Source organism: Maylandia zebra, linkage group LG11 (assembly GCF_041146795.1).
Source record: "Maylandia zebra isolate NMK-2024a linkage group LG11, Mzebra_GT3a, whole genome shotgun sequence".
NCBI lineage: Eukaryota > Metazoa > Chordata > Actinopteri > Cichliformes > Cichlidae > Maylandia > Maylandia zebra.
The window spans coordinates 133,335-156,992 of NC_135177.1; the positions used below are offsets into that span (position 1 = coordinate 133,335).

Sequence of the window (23,658 nt, forward strand, 5' to 3'; positions counted from 1 at the left end):
TGATATATAGTGACACAGTTACAGGGGTGATTAATGCTTTTGATTTTTTGCCTTTAACTTTATCAATAAAACAATTGCAGCTTTCACTGAAAGCACATGTGGTACTTTAATCTTTGTACTGTTTTCATCAGTTAATTTTGCAGTTAACATGCGAACTTGTTGGATGATCTGTCTGCTGTCACTGGGTGGTGCTGAGGTCTGAATCTGAGGGCAGCTCCTGTAATCACAAAGACAACAGAATCATCACAAACTGAAATATAAAGTTTATCTCTCAAATCTGAAATAAAGCTGATTCTTCTCTGCCCTCACTCACTGGGGACCTGAAGCTCTTCTCTTACATTTTTTCAGTTTTACAGTTTAATCCATAGTTACAGATTAATGAGGAGTTACTTAAGTACAAGCTTAAAAGCTTAAAAGTACAAAGCTTCCTTGCACTGCCTGAAAATTGTTAGGCGGTGGAAGGAATACTTCGAGGACCTCCTTAATCCCACTGACACGTCTTCCGAGGAGGAAGCAGAGTCTGGGGATGAGGGGAATAACCCGCCAATTTCCGGGGGCGAGGTCACTGAGACAGTTAAACAACTCCTTGTTGGCAGAGCCCCTGGTGTTGATGAGGTCCGCCCCAAGTTCCTGAAGGCTCTGGACGTTGTAGGGCTGTCCTGGTTGACACGCCTCTACAATGTTGCGTGGAGATCAGGGGCAGTACCCCTGGACTGGCAGACCGGGGTGGTGGTCCCCATCTTTAAGAAGGGAGACCGGAGGGTGTGTTCCAACTACAAGGGGATCACACTCCTCAGCCTCCCTGGGAAAGTCTATGCCAGAGTGCTGGAAAGGAGAGTTCGTCCGCTAGTCGAACCTCGGAAACAGGAGGAACAACGCGATTTTCGTCCTTGTCGCGGAACACTGGACCAGCTCTTTATCCTCTCAAGGATACTTGCGGGTGCATGGAAGGTTGCCCAACCAGTCTACATGTGTTTTGTGGACTTGGAGAAGGCATTCGACCGTGTCCCTCGGGGTGTCCTGTGGGAGGTGTTGCGGGAGTATGGGGGTGTCTGGCCCATTGCTACACGACATTCGATCCCTATACAACCGTTGCAAGAGCTTGGTTCGCATTGCCAGCAATAAGTCGGACTCGTTCCCGGTGGGTGATGGGCTCCTCCAGGGCTGCCCTTTGTCACCGGTTCTGTTCATAATTTTTATGGACAGGATTTCTAGGCGCAGCCAAGTGGAGGAGGGCTTTCACTTCAGTGGCCTCAGAATCTCATCTCTGCTTTTTGCGGATGATGTGGTTCTGTTGGCTTCATCGGGTGAAGGCCTCCAGCTTGCACTGGAACGGTTCGCAGCCGAGTGTGAAGCAGCAGGAATGAGGATCAGCGCCTCCAAATCTGAGGCCATGGTTCTCAGCAGGAAAAGGGTGGAGTGCTCACTCCAGGTCGGGGATGAGTTCCTGCACCAAGTGGAGGAGTTCAAGTATCTCGGGGTCTTGTTCGCAACTGATGGGAGAAGGGAGCCGGAGATGGACAGACGGATTGGTGCTGCGGCTACAGTGATGCGGACGCTGCACCGGTCGTGGTGAAGAGGGAGCTGAGTGTAAAAGCGAAGCTCTCAATTTATCGGTCGATCTATGTCCCTACCCTCACCTATGGCCACGAGCTGTGGGTAGTGACCGAAAGGACGAGATCGCGGATACAAGCGACAGAAATGAGCTTCCTCCGAAGGGTGGCTGGCCTCTCCCTTAAAGATAGGGTGAGAAGTTCGGCCATCCGGGAGGGGCTCAGAGTAGAGCCGCTGCTCCTCCACATCGAAAGGAGCCAGCTGAGGTGGTTCGGGCATCTGACAAGGATGCATCCTGGGCGCCGGATAAAGCAGATGAAGATGGATGGATGGATGAATTAAATTGAATATACAATGAGAGGTGTGATCAACATGATGGCACGAGTGTCACATGACTCAAAGCTGTGCATGCAGTTGCAAAAGGCTGAGTGTGTGCCATCAGCCTATATTCAGTCCTCACTCTGAGCCTCACATCTTCCTGCTGCTTCATGAGAGCAGAACTGAACTTCCTGGCTGTGGAAGATACGAGGAGGATCCTGGTGCAAGAAGCACAAATGGATGCAGTTTGTTTCCTTTTTACACTCAAAGTGACTAAGACCAGATTTTCATCCTGCCTGTTATTAAACATGAATTATTTAGCCACGCTTTCTTCAAACTCTGTCAGGGGTAGACATTTGTTCAAACACAAGTAAGAGAAATGAGACAACTGCAGACCGACTCAGAGTGTATAAGAGCGTGCGCACGGGTGTGAATGTCTCTGAGAAGACACACACACCGAGGGCAGGCTTGCTTCCTTTATTTATAGGGCAAAGCAGGTTACATAGTACTTCCTTTTTTAACAGAAGTTGAAGAGAGGTTAAACATTAAATCAGCTTATCTGATCTTTCACACACTGGGATAAGAATACAGAAGTATATCATGCTTTATCTGACATCACAGACACTGAAGTAAAGAATGCATCATTATATCATGCTTGTCAAACATCTCAGACACTGAGGTAAGGAATGCATCATGTTTTCCTTTAACAATAGACTTGGTTAGGTGATTCTTCAACAATAGGCTTGGTTATGTGAAAATATATGAACACACAAAATATAAGGCATACTTGGTTAGAATATAAGGCACACTTGATTATAACCTGGGTGTCCATTGTCTTGTGTAGTTTGGGAGATGATTGGATGATGTGGTGGGTGCAGTTTTCTCTGGGGTGGAGTCGGGTGGGCTGCCCCAGACTCTGTGGGGCCGGGCAGTGCTGCTGCTGCGGGCCCCGGTCTGGATGGGCCTGGGCCCCCTTGCCCTGGTGGGTTCCAGAGTGTGGGGGTGCCTACTGGGGTCAGCTGGCCCCAGGGAGGGGCCGCTTGCCCCGTGACCGTGGCTCAGCGGGTTGGGAAGCTCATCTGTAACCAGAAGGTCGCCGGTTCGATCCCCGGGCTCTCTGTCCTGGTCGTTGTGTCCTTGGGCAAGACACTTTACCATACCGCCTACTGGTGTTGGCCAGAGGGGCCGATGGCACGATATGGCAGCCTCGCTTCTGTCAGTCTGCCCCAGGGCAGCTGTGGCTACAACTGTAGCTGCCTCCACCAGTGTGTGAATGTGAGAGTGAATGAATAGTGGAATTGTAAAGCACTTTGGGTGCCTTGAAAAGCGCTATATAAATTGATTGATTGATTGATTGATTGCTTTATTGGCCATATGCAGGTTGCCCCGCAGAGGAATAGGACCCCCCCCCCCCCCTTACACACACAACAAAGACATCACATGGGAATACAGTCGGAGATCGGCAGCGTTGCAGAGAAAACACTGAAAAATTACACAACAATGGGAAAAAGTACAAGAGGAAAAAAAGAGACCTCTTCTCAGGCTGGGCACCTATGGGAGGACAGCATGAACAGGAAACAAAAAAAAACTCCTCTGCACAGAGAGCACATTAATGTCCACATCACAACATTAGAGCACGTGACTAGCCACAGGGGTGGATAGGGGGGTGGGGGGTAATCCGAAGGAACACAGCAGTCGTCCTATACAGCGCTACCATTTCAGCGCGGCACACAGACCCGCCATCTTCCCCCGCAGGAAACAAGCATCGAAGGCGTTTGGAAAGGGAGGGGGATGAGTGCGTGCTCATCAGTGTGAGTGTATGTGTGTGCGTGTCCAGAGTTCAGCAGAGACAGTGTCCTTCGCCCTATCAGGCTAAGTAAACAGTCCGCCAGCCAACTCAGGTGGCCTTGCATGGGATGGGAAGAATAGTCATCAAACAGTCGTTATCAGGGAGTTGTTTTGGTGGGCTCCAGCCTTGGGCCTAAGCAGCTGGCGCCGTGGTGCCCATATGCTGGAGCAGCTCCGAATTTAGCACTCTGACACTGGTCTCTCGATCTCCCGTTGGAGAGCCGCGAGCCTCCCCATGATGGTATCAAACTTCTGTTCCGTGGTGTTGTCATTCTTTTGATTTTGAGACCCCACAGCTGCAGTGAGCCGTTCTGCGATGTGTTCCAACTTTCGCTCAAGGGTGACATTGTGAGCAGGCCCCTCTCTGATGTATCCCATCATATAAAGTATCCATTATTATTATTATTATTATTATTATACGCTCAATGGTGTTAGTTTGAGTCTTCACGGCAGCTGTAAGCGTCTCCAAGGTGTTAACCATGCTGCGTTCAGTGTGAGAGGTCGCGCCTCGTCCCGTCGCTTCAATTCCAGCGGTCAGCCTTGGGGGGGGGGTTGAACAGCTGGTTCCGCTCTCTTATTTCTCCGATAGGTCAGGGCCAGGCCAGCTCCGATCAGCAAGAACCCTGCTATCATGGTTCCGAATAGGTAGATGTCTTCAGCGTCCTCGATAGACAGTCCCGCCAGGCACAAGATCCTCCAGTTCTGCCACCCATCCATCATGTATCCGGCAGGGAAAGTCCCTCCAGGGCACTCAGGCTCTCCCGAGCCCAGACTTCTCGTTGAGAAGAGGGTGTCAATAGCATTCAGAGACCAGTTGATCAAATCCATAATTCTCTTTTAGGTTTTAGAGAACGACAGTGAGAGACTGTTCCAGGGAAAAGTAATGCACACGAGACAGGACAAAGACACAAGAGGCTAAGCAGGGAAGATAAGGGGAAGGAGGAGAGGAGAAAAAGTGCGACCGCCTTCACCGAGAGCCAAGAGAGAAGAAATCCAATCCATTATTATTATTATTATTATTTCTTCCCTCCCCATCCTCAGCTGCCTCCCTATTCCCGCTCTACCACACCCACACACGCAGGGCTTGGGGTGCAGGTATGTCACCAGGGTGCAGGGGAGGCACTCCCCCTCTGTCCCCTTCTGGCCGCCTGTGCCTCAATTTTATTCTGCAACCTAGACATCCACATTACTCACACTCTCACATAACACATACATATAGGGCCTTGGGGGTGGGCATATTTTACAGCATCCAGAGGATGGTCGGTGTACTCCAACCCACCTCTGGCGCTGGTGCCCTACCCTAAATTTTAAATGCATATAGACACTGAGGGTTTTCGGGAGTAGCCGTGCTGCTCTCTGATAGGAAGCATGAACCATGCTCTCCTGTGTTTTAAATGCACCTTAGAACAGCACACAGCAACACTACATATGAGCGGGCGTAGGGAGGTTTGGGGTCTTCACTCATCCCAGTTCTGTTAGCCGTCAGGGCTGGGGGGCTGGGAGGAGGTGCTGGCCGTCAGATTGGGGTCTGGGATGCGGGGCCTCCCTGCTACTGCAGATAAGGAGGTGGTCCGCTTGCCTCCACCCCAGAGAGAAGGGTTACATCTCCTGGGTCTAGGTGCGGCTTGCCCCTCTGGGGGCGGGGGTACCTGGACCTGGGATATAGAGTATGTTTGGGGAGTGCGACTGTCTGTGCAGTATCTATTTGTGTCTGTCTACACGTTGGGTGAGTGCCGAGTATTTGGTTGTGTATATGGGGGTGGGAATGCACGTTTGTGTCCGCGTGCGCCTGTTTGTCTGTGTCTATATGTCAGGTTGGGTATTAGACTCAACCTCTCTGGGTACATCTCAGGCCCTCCAAAGTACGGAGGCCTATGTCCCCTCACCACACTCCCTGCCGGTGGCTGATGCCCTCAGATGTTGGTGTGCTGGTGGTTCTTGTCGACTGGGGCTGGGTGCTCATGTATGTACCGGCTCACTCCTGGTGGCTGATTGGCGGGGCCTGGCGCCTGTGGCCTGGCTGGGCCCCTTCCGGGGGGTGGGGTGCCCTCAGGCCTCCGGCCTCTGGGCCTGAAGCTTGGTCCTCTCTGGCACAGCTGGCTGCCGGCAGAGCCCGCGGGCACGCCACTGCAACCCTCTCTGCTCTGTAGCTGCTCGGTGACCTCTCATTTGGGGCTCTACTCAGCTCTTCCCAGGAGGGTGGCACGGTTCCCCCCCCCCCCCCCCCTTTTTGGTGGTCTTCCTCAGGTCCTCGTACTCTGGGGCCTCTGGATGTCTGGGGCCTGGATCTCCTCCATACCTGCTTCATGCCCTGGGGGACGGGGCTATGGCTCCCCACACTCCCTAGCAGATCGTTACATGGAGAAACCATTGGAATACAAGCATGCTGATCCACACAGGTATGCACACAGGTGTACACACGGGTGTTCACAGACGCGAACTACACCTTTCGTGGCTGCTGCCTCAAAGCACATTGTGCGCTGTCTGTCTGTGGTGTTGGAGGGAGAAAGGACCCAAAATGCAAGCAGTGGATGAAAATGCTAGTGATGTTTATTTACAAAGTGGAGGCAAAACAGGCAATGAAGGAGGACAATAAACTAAAGAAACCTAAACTGGGAAAACTAAATAACTAACCTGAGAAGATACCAAAAGGGATGAGAGACAGAGAGACGCAGATGAGGAACAGGACACCGTGGGACACCGAGGGACACCGAGGGACACCGAGGGACACCGAGGGACACCGAGGGACACCGTGGGACACCGAGGGACACCGAGTGACGCAGACGAACCGGCAACAGGCAGGAGAACACACAGGGCTTAAATACACACACCAGTAATCAGGGGATGAGAGACAGGAGGGCAACACAGCTGGGAGAAATCAGAGCTGACAGGACATGGGAAACGTAAACTGAACACACTCACATCAGACGGAGACCTTCACAATAAAACAGGAAACTCACAGACACAGAACCAGACAAGACACAGAACTAAACAGACAGATTCACAAGCAGACAGTGTGACACCATGGACAGACGGAGGGAACACAGAGAAGTGGGAGCAGGCAGGCAAAGAACAGAAACCTAACAAATGGCAAATCACAACAGAATACATACTCGGAATGAACAAAAGCATAAGGAAACACAAAACACTGAGTCGGCAGGCTCAGGACCATGACACTATCTTGCGTGCTGCACAATAGCGTTTAATATTTAGTATCTACTGTTATCTACTGCTAGCTAGTTTATTGTGATGGTGCTGTTTTTTTATTATGTTGCTCTTTTTTGTTTGTTTTCTCTTCTGTTTTTTTTTCTCCATACAGGTGATCCAGGTGTTTTGTTTGTTTTTTTTTCTTTCTTCCCCCCTTTCTCACGTCTCTTCTCCCCTCTGTTTTTCTTTCTCTCCCTCTCTTTCTTTTATTCTTTCTCCCTGTCCTATCCTCCAGTCATGTCTGTCCCGTTTGTAGCAACCGAAAATAAAATAAAATAAATACATAATTATAATAGAGGTCAATCAAATGGACCAATATGGCAAGGCCATGATGATCCACTTGGTAAAATAAATCCGCTTGGCATCTTTGTTGGCCTTAAGACAACAATTCTGATCGCTAAAGATCCAAACGGGGCAACAAAAAAGAAGGAAAAAAAAAAGTGATGCTACCTCTCAACTGAGCCGTACTATTGTTAATGTCGGTGCAGAAGCTCTTCCAGAGAAATTGGTGCAGTCTGCTGAGTCCATAATGATGGCTGGATTATTCTGTCAGGCTCAGGAGAGACTCAGAAGCAGACCGTCTCAAAAGTTCACAATTTATTGACAAACTGACACCAAGTGCAGATATATACAGGTCAAGGTCACTGGAAGGGGGTCTCCGGGAAACACACAGGGCTATGTACAATAATCCTCCTCTGACGCTCAGGTTAGCTCTCACACTCCGGCTTTAAAGCTTACCATAGCGGCAGTCCTCAGGCTGGTAAGTTGAGTCTGGCACAGGGAGAAAAGAGCAGGTAAGTCACGGCACGAATGAAACTCTGAAGATAGCTAGAGTCTAGTGATGACACTGACGAGTGTTACACAATAATCCAGTGACGAAGCATTCTCAGCAGCCGCCTTAAGTAGTGAGCGTGATGATGAGATGATCGTTTGCAGGTGTCAGAGACAGGGGCTGGAGTCGCCATGACTCCGCCCCGGTAGAGACACAACAGAACAGAAAACACTTGTGGCCATACTGAGTCAACTGAGAAGGCACAGGGACCATGACACATGTACACTGATATTGATATGTCCTCACCACCACCCTCCCCTCCAAAAATCCAATGCCTCCTCCCATGCTTACCTCCCATTCGATGTGGACAGCAGCTCAGCCGAAGGCGCGATTGCACGATTGCAGCGTCCCAGATGCAGCTGTGCAGATTGGTATACTCCCCCATGTTGCTTGTCTGTGTTTCATGGTGTTATGGTGTGATGATATCTGTGCTTCTTATTTGCCATGGAGTTTTTGTCTTCTCGTCATGCTGACTCACTTTTGGGGATAAGTATGAGCAGAAATTCTTTTTTTCTCCTGAACTGCCCTTCTATGTTACACATTTCATTATTTTTTCCTTTTTGCTACCTAGCCTGACTTGTCTCCCCAATGTGATGTTTGTGCATTGTATGTACGGTAGGCAAGGTCTGTAATCTCAGCTGCAGGCAACTGCAACCGACAAATAAAGGCATTTATACAATACAATACAACCACATATTTTGTATTGGCCACTTACCTAACTGTGTGTGTTATACTTTATTTAATAAATGCTGAAATCCACCACCAGCAGCATAGAGCCTATCATATCAAACTGTTATGTAACACCATCGATCAGCTAAAATCACATTTGACAGGGTTAAATAATAAACTAAACTCATGTAATTCAAAAATCACCTGATTTGACGTTGTCTTTTAGTGAAAACTTAATTCAAATATTGTAAAATAAATCATGGATACAAAACTATGAATAATATAAACTGCAAGAATCCACAAGGGTCTTCATCATTACGGTTCGTTTTCATGTTTTATACAAACTTAAGTGATACATGACATATGGAATGTTATACAGACATATTTGAATATTTCTAAGAATTATAACTGTGCTGTTGCCAACATACTGCACGATATTCTTGTTCAAGTGTTTCTGTGAAAAAGACAAGACTAGTTTCAAATGGTTAATGCAGTCTTGCTATTTATTAGATAAGTCACATGCATTAGGATACCTCAATACAATCATATTATGATTACAACTCAATTAAAAGCTACTGTGCCAATATTTTCAGCTTATATTACTGAAACATTTTCAAATGATGAGCTTGCAACAATGAGTGAAACAGTGAGAGCATGTGGAGAGTTTGGAAAAATCACATTAAGAAAGAGAAATCAAACATTTGGATTCATTTAATGAGCTTAGACTTGTTGAAAATGCAGAGGAGCTGGTTGTGAACTGAGCTTCAGAGAAACACAACATACTGAGATTCACTGTGAAGCTTTGAGTGGAAAAAGACAGAAAAACAACACGTGGATCCTGGAATAATGGGAGTTTCCATCTTTAAAGGACTGAAGAGGAAGAAGTTTACAAGGAATCATTTAGAACAGTTTAAAACATCAACTGTTTGAATCCATGAATCTGAAAACGTGTTTCTGAGTGAAGGAGACAGACATGTAGAGACTGAACTATCTGTTCAATAGTCAGAGTGTTTCTCTAACAGGAGGACACTCTTTACACTCCACTCAGCACAGAGTTACTGACGAACCAGGAGAAATACCTCTATTAATTAGCCCATACATAGGTAATGCAACTTTGATCCCAAATCCAAACCCAGGATAAAGAGTTTGAGTGAATGTGGTGTTGAAGGTGTGGAGGTGGATCAGAGTGTCAGAGGAGACACTGTAGAAGGACAGAGTGCCAGCAGGACAGTCCACGTAAATTGCAACTCTGTTAGAGACAGAGGAGGGCAATGAGGAGGGCAAGGAGGAGGTCAAGGAGGAGGTCAAGGAGGGCAAGGAGAGGGCAAAGGATAAGGTGGAGTGCAAGGAGAGCATGGAGGTCCCAGAGGGCACAGAGGAGGACAAGTAGGAAAGGAAGGAATAGATGGATGTTTTTCTGTTATTGTGCCTGACATAAAGAGGACCAAGAGCAGAGCACTCCAGATTCCAGGACTGATCATTCCATCCAAACAAACAGTCAGCACTGTTTCCTTTTCTTCCAATTTTACTGTAACTCACTGATATAGAAACATCTCCTCTCCACTCGACCTCCCAGTAACAACGACCAGTCAGACCATTGCTACACAGCAATTGAGGATGAACATCAAATCTGTCTGGATGATCAGGATATGACTGAACCTCCTCCACATGTCTCACCTTCCTGTTGTTGTCAGACAGTTTAAGTTTCCTGTTTACTGTGTTTGTGTCGATTGTGAGTTGACAGGAATCTGATGGAGAGAACAAACACAATCCAGCTGCAGTTATTGATCCATCATCTGTTCATTGATTGACACTTTGATGATGAGATGTGAGAAGAGTGATGTGACTAGGGATGGGTATCAAAAACCGGTTCTTGTTGAGAACCGGTTCCCATTGTTTCAATTCCTTGGAATTGTTTGCCATTTTTGCAAACGATTCCCTTATCGATTCCAGTCGCCCCGAATGATGTCACCACGTTACGGAGCGTCATTTACCTGGCAGGAAACACGGCGCCTAAATGGCTCAAATGCTCAAAAGCTTGGTTAAACTTTACGAGAACGGATGACAACAGGACAACTTGCAATACTTGCAAAGTAGATATTTTATTTAAGGGAGGAAACACTACAAATATCAAAAGCATTTGCTCACAAAACACGCGATGACCTTAAATGAATGTCGTGTTTTTAATTCCGCTCCGGACTCGTGAATCTCAACCCAGCAGCAGCGGTAACGTTTGCACGTCCTCTCCCGTTAATGCGGCACGTAAATAATCAACTAACAGTGCATATTATGTTAGCGCGATCTGCCTTATTACAAACCTGCCATCACTGTGCATTTAGTGACCATGATGAGACAGAGTCTGGCTCAGATGCTGGCAGTTCTCGCTGCAGTCTACCGGTAGCGTCTCCTTTCAGGCCAGGATAGACGAATGTCACCAAGCAGTGACTAAGTTTGTGGTAAAAGGCTTGAACCCATTTGCCACAGCAGATGATTTTCAGTAAGTGAATGTGTTTAATTGTAGGCAGGGACATTACTGGATATTCTTGTGTAATTGCTACAGAATAATTTATGTTATACTTTGTTATTGCTACAGAAGAATATTTATTTTATTATTTTACATTTACAATTTTTTTCCTGGGGACCCTGTGACACCCCATTGAAGAGCCGTAGGCTGTGGATCTCTTAAGATCTCACTGTTGGGTTTGTAAGGTCATGTTACTCCTAAATTTCTATCTTGTTCAAAGAGAAGATATAAAACAAAGTTCTAAGCTAATCGACCTTAGTGTTCTCCTTTTTTTTTTTAAAAAGAATCGATAAGAGAATCGATAAAGAATCGAATCGTTAAACAGAATCGAAAATGGAATCGGAATCGTGAAAATCTTATCAATACCCATCCCTAGATGTGACAGTTTGAAGATAGTTGAATGTGTGCTGCTTTGTTTTCATGAATCCCATTAAAAACACACTTACACTTCCTCAGACCTGGTCTCAACCATTGGACTCCAGCAGGCTCCACCCTGAAAGGAGGAGGGGGGTCAGACCAGCACAGTCTCTTTTAGCACGCACACATGGATATTACATGGCTCTCATATACATACTATTAGACACTGATAAAGGAACAGTCTAACATTTTCACGAATACACTTCAATCCATACGTGGATCAAACTGATGATGATTTGGACTGATCCTGGATCTTTCAGTACAACACTGTATTGAATGAAATATGACAGATTCAAACTGTCACCTTCATTATCTTTTATCTCTCTGTTTTTCTCCTCTTGGTGTCAGTGTGGTTACTGTACATGACCTCTGAAAGTCTGAAAATTCATTTGTCATTAAGATCACTTCCAGTCTGAGTTATTGTCACATTGCCAAGACAAACTGGGAAGTAGAAAATCATTCATTTTACAATATTTATTCTATTCCATCAAATTAGAACAATAGATATTAAACTGTGACTGCTCTTGGTTAGCATACAACCAAGAATTCCAGAACACACACAGGATGTGTGTGTTCTGGAATTCAATGCTTCCGCGATGATGGCACCTGTGTTTGGCTCTGCCGCTGCCGGTTGCAGTTTTTCTCGCTCTACTCTAGTGCTATTTTTTTCGACCTTACTGCTCTCCTTTTTTGTCTCTGATGTATTGGCCGCTTTAGTCTACGATCGTCTGATGCTGCTGGCAATTCGCTCCACTATGGTGGGCCTGGATACCTCCTCTTCCTACAACGGTATGTTCCACCCTCCATTGCCAGAGTCTGGATTTTCAACAGACGTTGCCAACAGGTACCCTTCTGGGCTCACGTAAATTGCGGAGCAGAAGAGGTAAAAGAGCAGGTTCAGCTGGTAAGCGACGCCTAGCATCTCTGGTCACCTGTGCTCAGACAGCTCGTATGGAGGGGAATTTTTCTTCCATGTCCCTACTTGATCATGTAGGGCCTGGACCTATGGGACCGTGTTACCTTACAAATGTTTATCGAGACTCTCCAGTTGTCTGGCCCTCTGTCCCTGCAATGAATGGAATTTACGTCCCTCAGTTCTGTTAGTGACATGACTTCTACCTCACTGAGCATGGCGCTTCTCAATGGCTGATCAATAACCAATAAAACATTCTTGTTGAATTAATTTATTCTTTCCAAAAAAATTACATTTTTTTATTTTGAACTGAAACTTGGCAGTGTGACGGTGTCTGACTTTTGACCCTCATTCTATTATATTTAACTTTATATTTCTCTACTACTGCTAATTTTCTGATGTTTTTAATTTGGTGTTGCCTGTCTCTAATGATGTTGATTTATTAAGAAATCTTTTTAATAATTAGTCTTTCTATTTTAGATAGTATTTGTCCTTTTAAATCCAGATTAGCTCCTGTCTTAAAATCATCCCCCTGCATAAACAACAGCATTCGCTGCTTAAAATGTGCGTGTCAACCTTTTAGCTTCTTTTAATGCTTCAATTCAAAATGCAAGGGCTGCCTATTTCTCTGACTTAGTCTCAAAGAGTAGAGGTAACCCCAAGGTACTTTTTGATACCATTAGTGATATTGTTGCTCCAGCTCCACCTGCTGTCCCAATTTCATCAAATGATGACTGAAAATTTTCTTTCTTTCTTTGTTGAAAAAGTTAGCAAGGTGAGGAACAATATCTCTCCTTCTGTGTACCTCTTGTCTTCTCCAAATTCTTCTAGGCCTGTGTTAGAATGATATTACTTGACATGCTTTAATACGAAGCACTCCGGGTCATCTTAAAAAGGTAAGCACCACCTTTAATCAAAAGTGTGCACATTGGAGCTTATATAAATTGTCTGTTCGCTAAGTTGTTGTCAATTTGCTGCAGTAGACAAAGGCTAGAGACCCGTGGGACGGGAACTAGGGTGGCAATCTGGGAAGTTGAGGACCCCAGAATAGCTATATCGAGGTGTGGGATCCTCGTCACAGTTGAAAGCCTGCACGAGGGCGGGCCCAAGTTTTTCGGCTGCCTAGATTCCGTGCAGAGGGGAGCGAACTCGTTGTAGTGCCTCTAAATTCAAATTTTATTTGTCATGTACACAGTCATACACAGTACGATATGTAGTGAAATGCTTGGACAACTGCTCGTGACCTAAAGAAAACAAAAAAGGAAAAGGCTATGAATAAGATAGGAAATAAATATGAAAAATTAAAAAGGGTAAATTTAACTAGGAAGGAATAAAATATAAATTAAGGTTAAAAATGAAATAACTGTACAACACAAATTAGAATGAAGGGTAAATTTAACTGGGAAAGAATAAGATAAAATATATAAATTAAAGTTGAAAATAAAATAACTGTACAACACAAATTAGAATGAAGGGTAAATTTAACTGGGAAAGAATAAGATAAAATATATAAATTAAAGTTGAAAATAAAATAACTGTACAACAAAATACACAATACACAATATAGAACTATATAAGAATGTATGAAGAAATATAAATAAATATATACACAATAACAGCAGCTGTACAAGTATTAACTGGAAGTGAAGAATGTAGTGACCAGTGTTGTGCAATCCACATTATGTCTTGTGCAGTGCAAATATGCTTAAAGTGATTTAAGTGATGAAGTGAAAACAATGTCCAGAATGTCCAGTGTGTGTGTAAGAACAATATGTGTGGGTCAGTACTGTGTGGTGGTGTGATTGAGAGACCGTATCGCCTGCGGGAAGAAGCTCCTCCTCAGTCTCTCTGTGTTGGTCTTCAGGGAGCGGAATCGCTTTCCTGACCTCAACAGAGAGAACAGTCTGTTGTTGGGATGGCTGAGGTCCTTCACGATCTTCCTGGCCTTGGTCCAGCACCGCCTGCTGTAGATTGAGTGCAGGTCAGGGAGCTCGGAGCGGATGGTGCGCTCAGCTGACCGCACAACCCTCTGTAGAGCTCGTCTGTCCTGCATGGTGCTGTTCCCGAACCAGGTTAAGATGTTTCCCGTCAGGATGCTCTCTATGGTGCACGAGTAAAAGTTCCTGAGCACCTTGGAGGGCAGTTGGAAGTCTCTCAAGCGTCTGAGGTGGTAGAGACACTGACGGGCCTTTTTCACCACGGTGTTGATGTGACAGGACCATGACAGGTCCTGCGTGATGTGAACTCCGAGGTATTTGAAGCTGTCCACTCTCTCCACTGGGCACTCGTTGATGACGGGGGTCTGGTAGTTCCTCTCCTGCTTAGTGCTGAAGTCCACTATCAGCTCCTTTGTCTTACTGACGTTTAGAAGGAGGTTGTTCCTCTGGCACCAGTTCTCCAGATTCCTAATCTCCTTCAGGTAGGCCGTCTCGTTGTTATCAGAGATCAGGCCCACCACGACGGTGTCGTCAGCAAACTTGATGATGGTGGTGGAGCTGGTAGTGGCCACACAGTCATATGTGTACAAAGAGTACAGCAGGGGGCTCAGAACACACCCCTGGGGGGCTCCAGTGCTGAGAGTGGTGGAGGCTGAGACATGTCCGCCCATCCTTACTGCCTGTGGTCTGCCAGTTAGGAAGTTGGAGATCCACTGACACATAGATGAGCTGAGTCCCAGATGCTCCAGCTTGGTGGTGAGTGTGGAGGGAATTATGGTATTAAATGCAGAGCTGTAGTCTATGAAGAGCATTTTAACATAATTCCCCCTTCTAGTGTCCAAGTGAGTGAGTGATGTGTGGAGGAGATGAGAGATGGCATCGTCTGTGGAACGATTTGGACAGTAAGCGAACTGTAGTGGGTCCAGTGTGTCTGGTAGTGAAGAAATGATGAAGTCTCTGACCAGGCGTTCAAAGCACTTCATCACTACTGAGGTGAGGGCTACAGGGCGATAGTCATTGAGAGAAGCAGGGTGGGGTTTCTTCGGGACAGGAACAATGATGGACTCTTTGAAGCATGTGGGGATCACCGACTGAGATAAAGAAATGTTGAATATCTCAGTGAACACAGGAGCTAGCTGGTATGCGCAGTCTCTGAGGATACGACCTGGGATGCCGTCTGGTCCTGCTGCTTTCCTGGTGTTCACTCTCTTGAAGGCTCTCCTTACTTCATGCTCGGAGATGACGAGCATGTTTCCGGTGCTGGCAGTATCTTCCTGTCTGCAGCCGTTAGCGCCGCTAGCACTAGCATTGTTGGAGTCCTTAGCTGCAGCCTCGAAGCGAGCATAGAAAGTGTTCAGCTCGTCTGCCAGAGTCACGGCCGCGTTCCTTAGTCCCCTCCACAGGCTCCTAGAGTCACTCTGTTGGAGTTGTGACTCTAGTTTCCTCCCGTAGCGCTGCTTCGCCTCTTTCACCGCCCTCCGCAAGTTATATGACGCGGCTTTGTACGGGTCCATGTCCCCCGTCGTGAGTCCCGTGTTGTAGGCAGCGGTGCGGGATCTCAGAGCGTCGCGGATGGTTTTATCCACCCACGGCTTCTGGTTGGGAAACGTTGTGATAGTCTTTGTCTCCACGGTATCATCTGCTAGTTTCCCGATGAATCCCACAACCGCTTCCGTAAACACGTTGACATCATCATCGGAGCTGTTTCTGAACATGCCCCAGTCTGCGTCATCGAGTGCGTCCTGTAACGCGGCCACCGATTGATCCGTCCAGCGCGCGACCTTCCTCTGAACCGGAACTTCCTGTTTCAGCCTTTGTTTGTATTTTGGCATGAGGAAGATGGAGGCGTGATCAGATTTGCCAAACGGAGGGCGGGATTGTGCCTTGTAGCCGTCCTTGACCGTAGTGTAGCAGTGGTCCAGTGTCCTTTCACCTCTGGTGGGGCAGGTGATGTGTTGATAAAAGTTCGGCGCCTACGTACCGGTTTGGTACAGATGCTGCCTCCAATTACTGAGACAATTGGATAGTGACTTCAGGCACCCTACTTGCTCTGGGAGACTTCAGGGCCATAGCTGGAAGATGCATTACTATAACAGCATTAGAAGCGGTGCAGATTATAGCAAGAGTTGTGGATCTTCCTGACACCACACCTTACTGCCGTGTGCAGGAGAGTGGGGAATGCTGTCAGACAGAAGTACCCGAACCCAAATGCTTCGGTGATTACTAAGTTTGAGTGGAAACCAGATGGGTGGCATCGTCCGCATAACTGCAGCCGTAGCACCAATCCGTCTGTCCATCTCCGGCTCCCTTCTCCCATCACTCGCGAACAAGACCCCGAGATACTTGAACTCCTCCACTTGTGGCAGGAACTCGTCCCTGACCCGGAGTGGGCAAAAGTTATGAACAGAATCGTGACAAAGGGCAGCCCTGGCGGAGCCCATCACCCACCGGGAACGAGTACGACTTATTGCCGGCTATGCGAACCAAGCTATTGCAACGGTTGTATAGGGATCGAATGGCCCGTAGCAATGGGCCAGACACCCCGTACTCCCGCAGCACCTCCCACAGGACACCCCGAGGGACATGGTCGAATGCCTTCTCCAAGTCCACAAAACACATGTAGACTGGTAGAGCTGGTGCAGTGTTCCACAACCAGGACGAAAACCACATTGTTCCTGCAAAAGCAGCAGGAAGCTTTTCACCATCAGGTTGCAGTTTCTCAGCATAAAAAAAGAAGGCACCGAGTTGCCAGTTCTCCATCCCTCCTTTGCAAAATTCTGCAGCAAACCTCGGCACCGGGTTGCCAGGATCTCAGCCACTCATCCCTCCTTGACTAAACTGCAGCAAACGGGGCACTGGGTTGCTAGGTTCTCAGCCACTCATCCCTCTTTTGCAAATTATGCAGCAAACCTCAGCACCGACCTGCCAGGCTTTCAGCCACTCATTCCTCCTTTGCTAAACTCTGCAGCAAACCTCGGCACTGGGTTGCCAGGTTTCCTTTATCCCTCATTCGCAAAAGCAGCAGTTGTCAATCCCCCAGTTCTCAATGCAAAATGCAGCATGCTTTGGCACAGAGTTGCCAGCTTCCCTACATATGCTAAAGATTTTTTTTAAAAAGACACTGGGTTGCCAGGTTTTCCTTCATCTCCCATTTGCAACGCAGCATTAAGCTTCTCTACTACCAAACTGCCAGTTTCTCCGCATCTATCATCGCAAAGCAGCGGCAAACCCTTCTAGGACTTTGGTGTCAGATTCTTGCTATATCTATAATTTCCAAACTTCAGCGACAAGCTTCTTACACCTGAGTTGCCAGGCCCTGCCCATCTATCATGGCAAAAGCAGCAGCGAAATCTTCTAGCAGGTTCCTTCTATATCCATCATTCGTAATCGCAGCAGTGATCTTCTTCCACCACTTTGCCAGTTTCTCTGCATCCGTTATTGCAAAGCAGTAGTAAACCCCTCTGGCACCGAGATGCCAGGTTCTCTCTTTATTCCTCATTCGCAAATGCAGCAGGATGCTTTTGACACCGTGATGCCAGGTTCTCTTCCTCTGTCCCTCCTTTACGAATGCAATATCAAGCTTGACACCGAGATGCCAGGTTCTCTCTTTATCCCTCATTCGCAAACGCAGCAGCATGCTTTCTAATATAGAGTTGCCAGTTTCTCTGCTCGGCACCGCGATGCCAGATTCACTGCCATCTTTCCTGCCTTCGCAAAGCACCGGCGAACCTTCGTGGCACCGGGATGCCAGGTTCTGTTCTCTATCGCTCCTTTTAAGACATCCAAACTGCGCCGTGCACATAATCCTTCGTGGCGTCCCTTCACTTCTCATGTGCTTTCACCAGCATCATCAGGCATCCACCCTCGACACAATCGACCCTCTAATCAGTCTTTCAATTCATCAAATCTTCCCAAGCTGCTGCTGTCACTTCTGTTCATTCAGAAATCAGCTCAGTCGTTATCCCTACCTTATCGGAAGTAATTAACCAGCTGAGCACCCCCTCAAGTCAGATCATTTTTAAAACTAACAGTGTGAGATCTCCCAGACAGGTAGGATCTCAGCCATGATAAAACATTTCCCGTAACTCCAATAAATTGTTCTAGACTATCCAATAAAATACAGTAATCCACAGTGACAAATGCAACACTGAGATCCAGCAATAATAAAACTGAAGAGCGATCATTGTCTGCATTTACCAGTAGATCTTTTACCACTTTGACTAAAGTGATTTGGTCTAAAAGCAGACTGAAATGGTTCAAACAGATTGTCTGTTGACAAATGCTCAGTGAGCTGCTAAAAAACCACTTTTCCAAAGACCTTAGATAAGAAAGACAAATATGAGATGGGTCTATAGTTTGCAACTATGTCAACATCCAGTCCGACTCAAGATTGGTACTACCACAGCTGATTTAAAACATTCAGGGAAGACTCCGGTTGTTAACGAAGTATTTAAAAGAAACAGAATGTAGGGTCCTAATACAGACAGTTCGTCAGAGAAATCCGTGTACTGTGAATACACGTGGAAGATGGCGCCAGCAGTATGCATGGCGACACGTCCGTCAACTCTGCTAGCTTTGCTTTGGCTTATCCTTTTCTACTTTATCCTAAAATGCGCTCGCTCTGCATGTGTACAATCACCAGTTACTCTTAGAAATCAAAGCATCGTATGACCTGGCACTTAAACAAACGGAGACAGGAGATGAGGAGGATATGGGCCTCCTCCACCACTTTTTGAGCCCTGTATTCCGGTTTATCTGTGCCAACACTCCTACACCACTTCCTGGATGAAGCGCCCGAGGAAACGAGGAAAGCGGGCTGGTACACTCATCAAAGTCTGAGCTCTTCTCCATGCTTCTCGTGGAACTACTGGACCAGCAGAGTGCATCTTTAGATGGATCCTGCCTGTTGTCGCAAACTCCAAATGGCTTTACTAAATGTAAGATCATTAGCAAACAAGACGTTTGTATTAAACAACTTGCTAAAGTCACAACAGTTGGAATTTCTGTTTCTGACAGAAACATGGCTTCAACCCGGTGAGTCTGTAGCTTTTTCGGAACTGGTTCCTCTTAATTTCTCATTCTTCAGTCTCCCTTAGCCCTCTGGTAGGGGGGGAGGCTCGATTTCATTGCCATCAAACATTACAGCACGACTCATTTTCTAGTTTTGAACTCCAGCTGTTTGAGTTACACCTGAATTCTGCTGCGCCTTTGCTGTGTGCCCTCATATACCGCCCTCCCAAGTTTAACAAGGATTTTATCAAAGAGTTTTCAGGTTTTATGGCTGGAATCGTTCTTAAATTTGACAGTTTTTTAATCCTTGGTGATTTTAACATCCATGTCTGCTGTGACTCTAAACTTTTGGTCAAGGACTTTTTAAATATTATTGACTCTTTTAACTTGACCCAGTGGGTTACCGGTCCCACGCATGAAAAAGGTCACACACTGGACTTGGTGCTCTCCCACGGGCTAGATGTGTGCATCACAGAAATATCCGAAATATCTCCGATCATCTTCCTGTGTTGTTCACTCTAACGCTGTGCTGCTCGGTAGATAAGCCGTACGTCCCAGCACGCAAAAAGTGAGCGCTTAATGCTCTAACAGCGCCCGCTTTTTCTGCTGCCTTTATGGACTCTGGAATAATGAACTCTAACTGTAAAAGTGTTGAGGACCTTTCGGACATTCTTCATTCTACCTGCACTGATATCTTGGACTCTATTGCTCCGCTCAGGACTGTGCGCGCTAAGCATTTATCAGAGCCGTGGTTAAATGAACATACGTGCTCCCTCAGAAGTGACTACAGACGCGCTGAAAGGAGATGGAAAAAGGACAGATTGCATGTTTCCCTACAGATTTTAAGGACTCGTCTTTCTGCTCACCAAGAAGCTGTAAAAACTGCAAAGACAAAGTTTGTCTCAAACTTAGTGTCAGTAAACAGTCACAGGCCTCAGGTACTTTTTAATGTCCTTAATCGCTTTCTTAGTTCACGTGATAATTCTGGAGTCACTTCTTCACCAAGTATGTGCGATGATTTTTTAGCATTTTTTAATGACAAGATCCTATCGATTAGGGCCCTTGTCTCGTTGTCTGCTGCTTCAGATCCAAGTCTTTCTCCTGTGTGCTCAGCTGTCTTAGAGCAGTTTGATCCCGTCTCCCTTACTGACTTGATCACGGTAGTTAGTAACCTAAGATCATCACACTGCCCCTCTGATTGTCTCCCTCCAAGCTTGCTTAAAAGCACTTTTAATACTGTTGGGCCTTTTATCCTGAGATTAATTAATATGTCCCTGCGTCCCATCATGCTTTAAACAAGCTATAGTTGAGCTTCTTCTTAAAAACCTGGACCCAACTGTTCTGTCCAACTACAGGCCTATCTCAAAGCTTCCTTTTCTATCTAAAGCAGGCATGTCCAAAGTCCGGGCCGTGATTGGCCTGCGGGCAGATTTCATGTGGCCCACAGCTTCAGTCTAATTATGTATAATTTATGGCTCACTTTCCAAGTCTGAATAAATAAATCCTGGCTTTAGAGGTGTAATTCCTTTTTTCACCACATGGTGGCTGCACATTTTTTCTGCTACTTGCACCTGTGCTGCGAGCCCGCCCTTCTCTGCTCATTTCTGCCATGGCGACTGTTAGATTTATATTGTTTATTGTCATTTATGCTTAGAAATATTTAACCATATATGCTTAGCGGTGTATAATCGATTGTGTAGTGATAGGATGTGTGATCTTTGGCAGTCTGCATAGGCTTGGTGTGCATTCCAGAGTGTTCTGGCATTCACACCCATATTCTGGGAGCATGGGAGAGGGCGTACCTTCTCTTATTGTTTTATGGTAGGATAAATGTGTCTATATCTGTTTTAGGCTAAGTGCCTTTTGTTTAGATGAACTGTTGGACTTCCAAACCAGCAGGGTTAGGGAAGTTGTTTATGGGGTCACACTCTGACCCCCCCCCCCCCCCCCCACACACACACACACACACACACACACACACACACACAAACACACACTTACACAACACACAGGCAAGGTACTCTTTGTGTGTATGTATACGTCGTATGTTAATGAACCTATGTATATTCATGTAACCTCAATAAAAGAGCAGTGTTACGGGGGAGCAGATGAGAGCAACTGGGGTCAAGCGAAGGAACGGCGTTTGTCCAGTTCTCTCCCGTGCACGAGAAACATAAAGATCTTTGCCTACTCGTGTCTTGCTTTGCTGTGTAATTAAATTGTCCTTAACGTTCCAACCAATATGGTTTATGCTACAAACCTATCAGCGACTGTACAAAAAAAGAGAAAGGTTGATGGTGCGGTGGGAATTGCAGTATTTTTTAACTGAAATTCGAGGCAATTGTGTTTGCCTGATTTGTAAAGAGACTGTTGCCTTGTTTAAGGATTTTAACATTAGGAGACACTACGAGACTAAACATGTTAGCTTGTTATATGTTGCAGCATATAACAAGCTAACAGGGAGTGAGCGCGCTGAAAAAGTAAAGCAACTCCAAGCTGCTCTGGCTTCGCAACAGCGATTTTTCACGCGGGCCTGTGAGACACATGAAAATATCATGAAAGCCAGCTACGAAGTGGCTATGTTAATAGCTAAACATGGCAAACCTTTCACTGAATGTATGTTTGTCAAAGACTGTGTCATGAAAATGGCGGAGAACATTTGCCCCGAGAAGAAGCAAGAATTTCTGAATGCTTGCTTGGCACGCATCACTGTGGCACGAAGAGGTGAGGATATACCGCGCAACTGCTGATTTATTTACGAGGAGTCGACGACAAGATGAACGTGACAGACGAGCTGCTGGATCTCAAAAGCCTTAAGGGTCAAAGCAGAGAATTGGCTTCTGTTTGTGAAGCTGTTGATGATATGAAACTACCATGGAGTAAAGTTTCTGGGATCATTACTGATGGTGCACCTGCCATGGCTGGTGAGCGAAGCGGATTGTCCACACTGATCTGCAATAAAGTCAGCAAAGAAGCAGGTAACGCTGTTAAACTTCACTGTATCATTCATCAGCAGGCTCTCTGTGCCAAACATCTCAAATTTGATGATGTTATGAAACCCGTAGCAAAGACAGTCAACTGTATTCGCTCTAAAGCTCTGTACCACCGACAGTTTAAGCAGTTTCTTCACGACATCCAGGCTGAATATGGTAGCTTAATTTATTACAATGATGTGAGGTGGCTAAGTCGGGGGTCTGCACTACAGCAATTTTTCTCTCTCAGAGAGGAAATCAGACAGTTTTTAGATGAGAAGGGACAACCAATGGAAGAACTGTCTGATCCTGTATGGCTGGCAAATCTGGCTTTTTTGGTTGACATTACGAAGCATCTGAATGCGCTGAATGTTAATCTTCAAGGAAAAGACGCAGTGGTGAGCCAACTATACGCTCACATCAAGGCCTTTGGAACCAAACTGCAACTTTTCCAAAGACACTTGTCCCTAACAGAGCCCTGTACTGCACACTTCCCAGCTTTGAAAGAGGTTATTGACAGTTTCCCAGTGGACATTAATGTCCAAATGAAGAGGTACGCAACAGCTATTGCGTCTGTTTCTGGAGAATTTAATAAACGCTTTCAGGACTTTGCAGCTATTGAAAAAGACATGCTGCTTTTCTCATCTCCCTTCTCCGTGGACCCTGATGATGCTCCTCCGCAGCTTCAGCTGGAGCTCATTGAGCTGCAGTGTGACGATGAGTGGAAAACACCGGCAGTGTTCTTTTGTTGACTTTTATCGGCAGCTAGACAAAGACAGGTTTTCCTGAAGTGCGATCTCTTGCTAAGAAAATGCTGAGCTTATTTGGTTCCACATATTTGTGTGAGCAAACATTCTCTGTCATGAACTTAAACAAGAACCGATTGAGATCAAGGATGAGTGACTCCCACTTGCGTGATATTTTACGCATCTCAACCACTGCCCTCAAATCAGACCTAATTGCTTTACTAAAATCTAGATCTCAGTATCACCCCTCTCATTAGTCCAGGGATGTCCAAATTCTGTACTGGAGAGCTGCTATGCATGTTTTAGTTATTTCTGGTTTAGCACAGTTGAATCAAATGAAGAGCAGGCCTCCAGGAGTGACATCCCTGCATTAGTCATGTGTTCCTGAACAGTAAAAAGCATAAAGCATGCTAATGCAATCCACAAAAGGAAACGTATTTTCTAAAACTCTTAAGATTTGGTTTTAACTGTTGATGTTATGCTCTTAATTCATAGTTGAGTGTGTTGTGTACATATTGTGTAAATTTACAAATGTGTTTATTTCTTGCGGCAAGTGAACTTCCAGTTGTGCAGTAGATGTGAAAAACTTTGGCTTCCTGAAAGGTCTTGTAAAAGTCAAGGGCAAAATTCACTTAAAAAAAAACTTTATTGATAACAGAACACTTTTCATTACTTATAACTCCTGTTTAAATGTTCATTAGGCAAAGATAT

The 23,658-nt window shown here is 46.0% G+C and overlaps 1 protein-coding gene across 2 annotated transcripts in view; it reads right to left on the reverse strand.

Moving 5' to 3' along the window:
* Positions 1–8,917: 8,917 nt before the first annotated feature.
* The window catches only part of LOC143421013 (NACHT, LRR and PYD domains-containing protein 3-like), a 78,156-nt gene continuing 63,415 nt past the window's right edge, over positions 8,918–23,658 (reverse strand). For both annotated transcript variants that reach the window (XM_076889654.1, XM_076889653.1), the window contains exons 12-13: positions 11,399–11,445; positions 8,918–10,176 (exon numbers count right to left, since the gene is read on the reverse strand). In XM_076889654.1, coding sequence (XP_076745769.1) covers positions 9,473–10,176; positions 11,399–11,445 — 751 coding nt within the window. In that variant the 3' untranslated portion in view covers positions 8,918–9,472. The remainder of the gene's footprint in view (positions 10,177–11,398; positions 11,446–23,658) is intronic.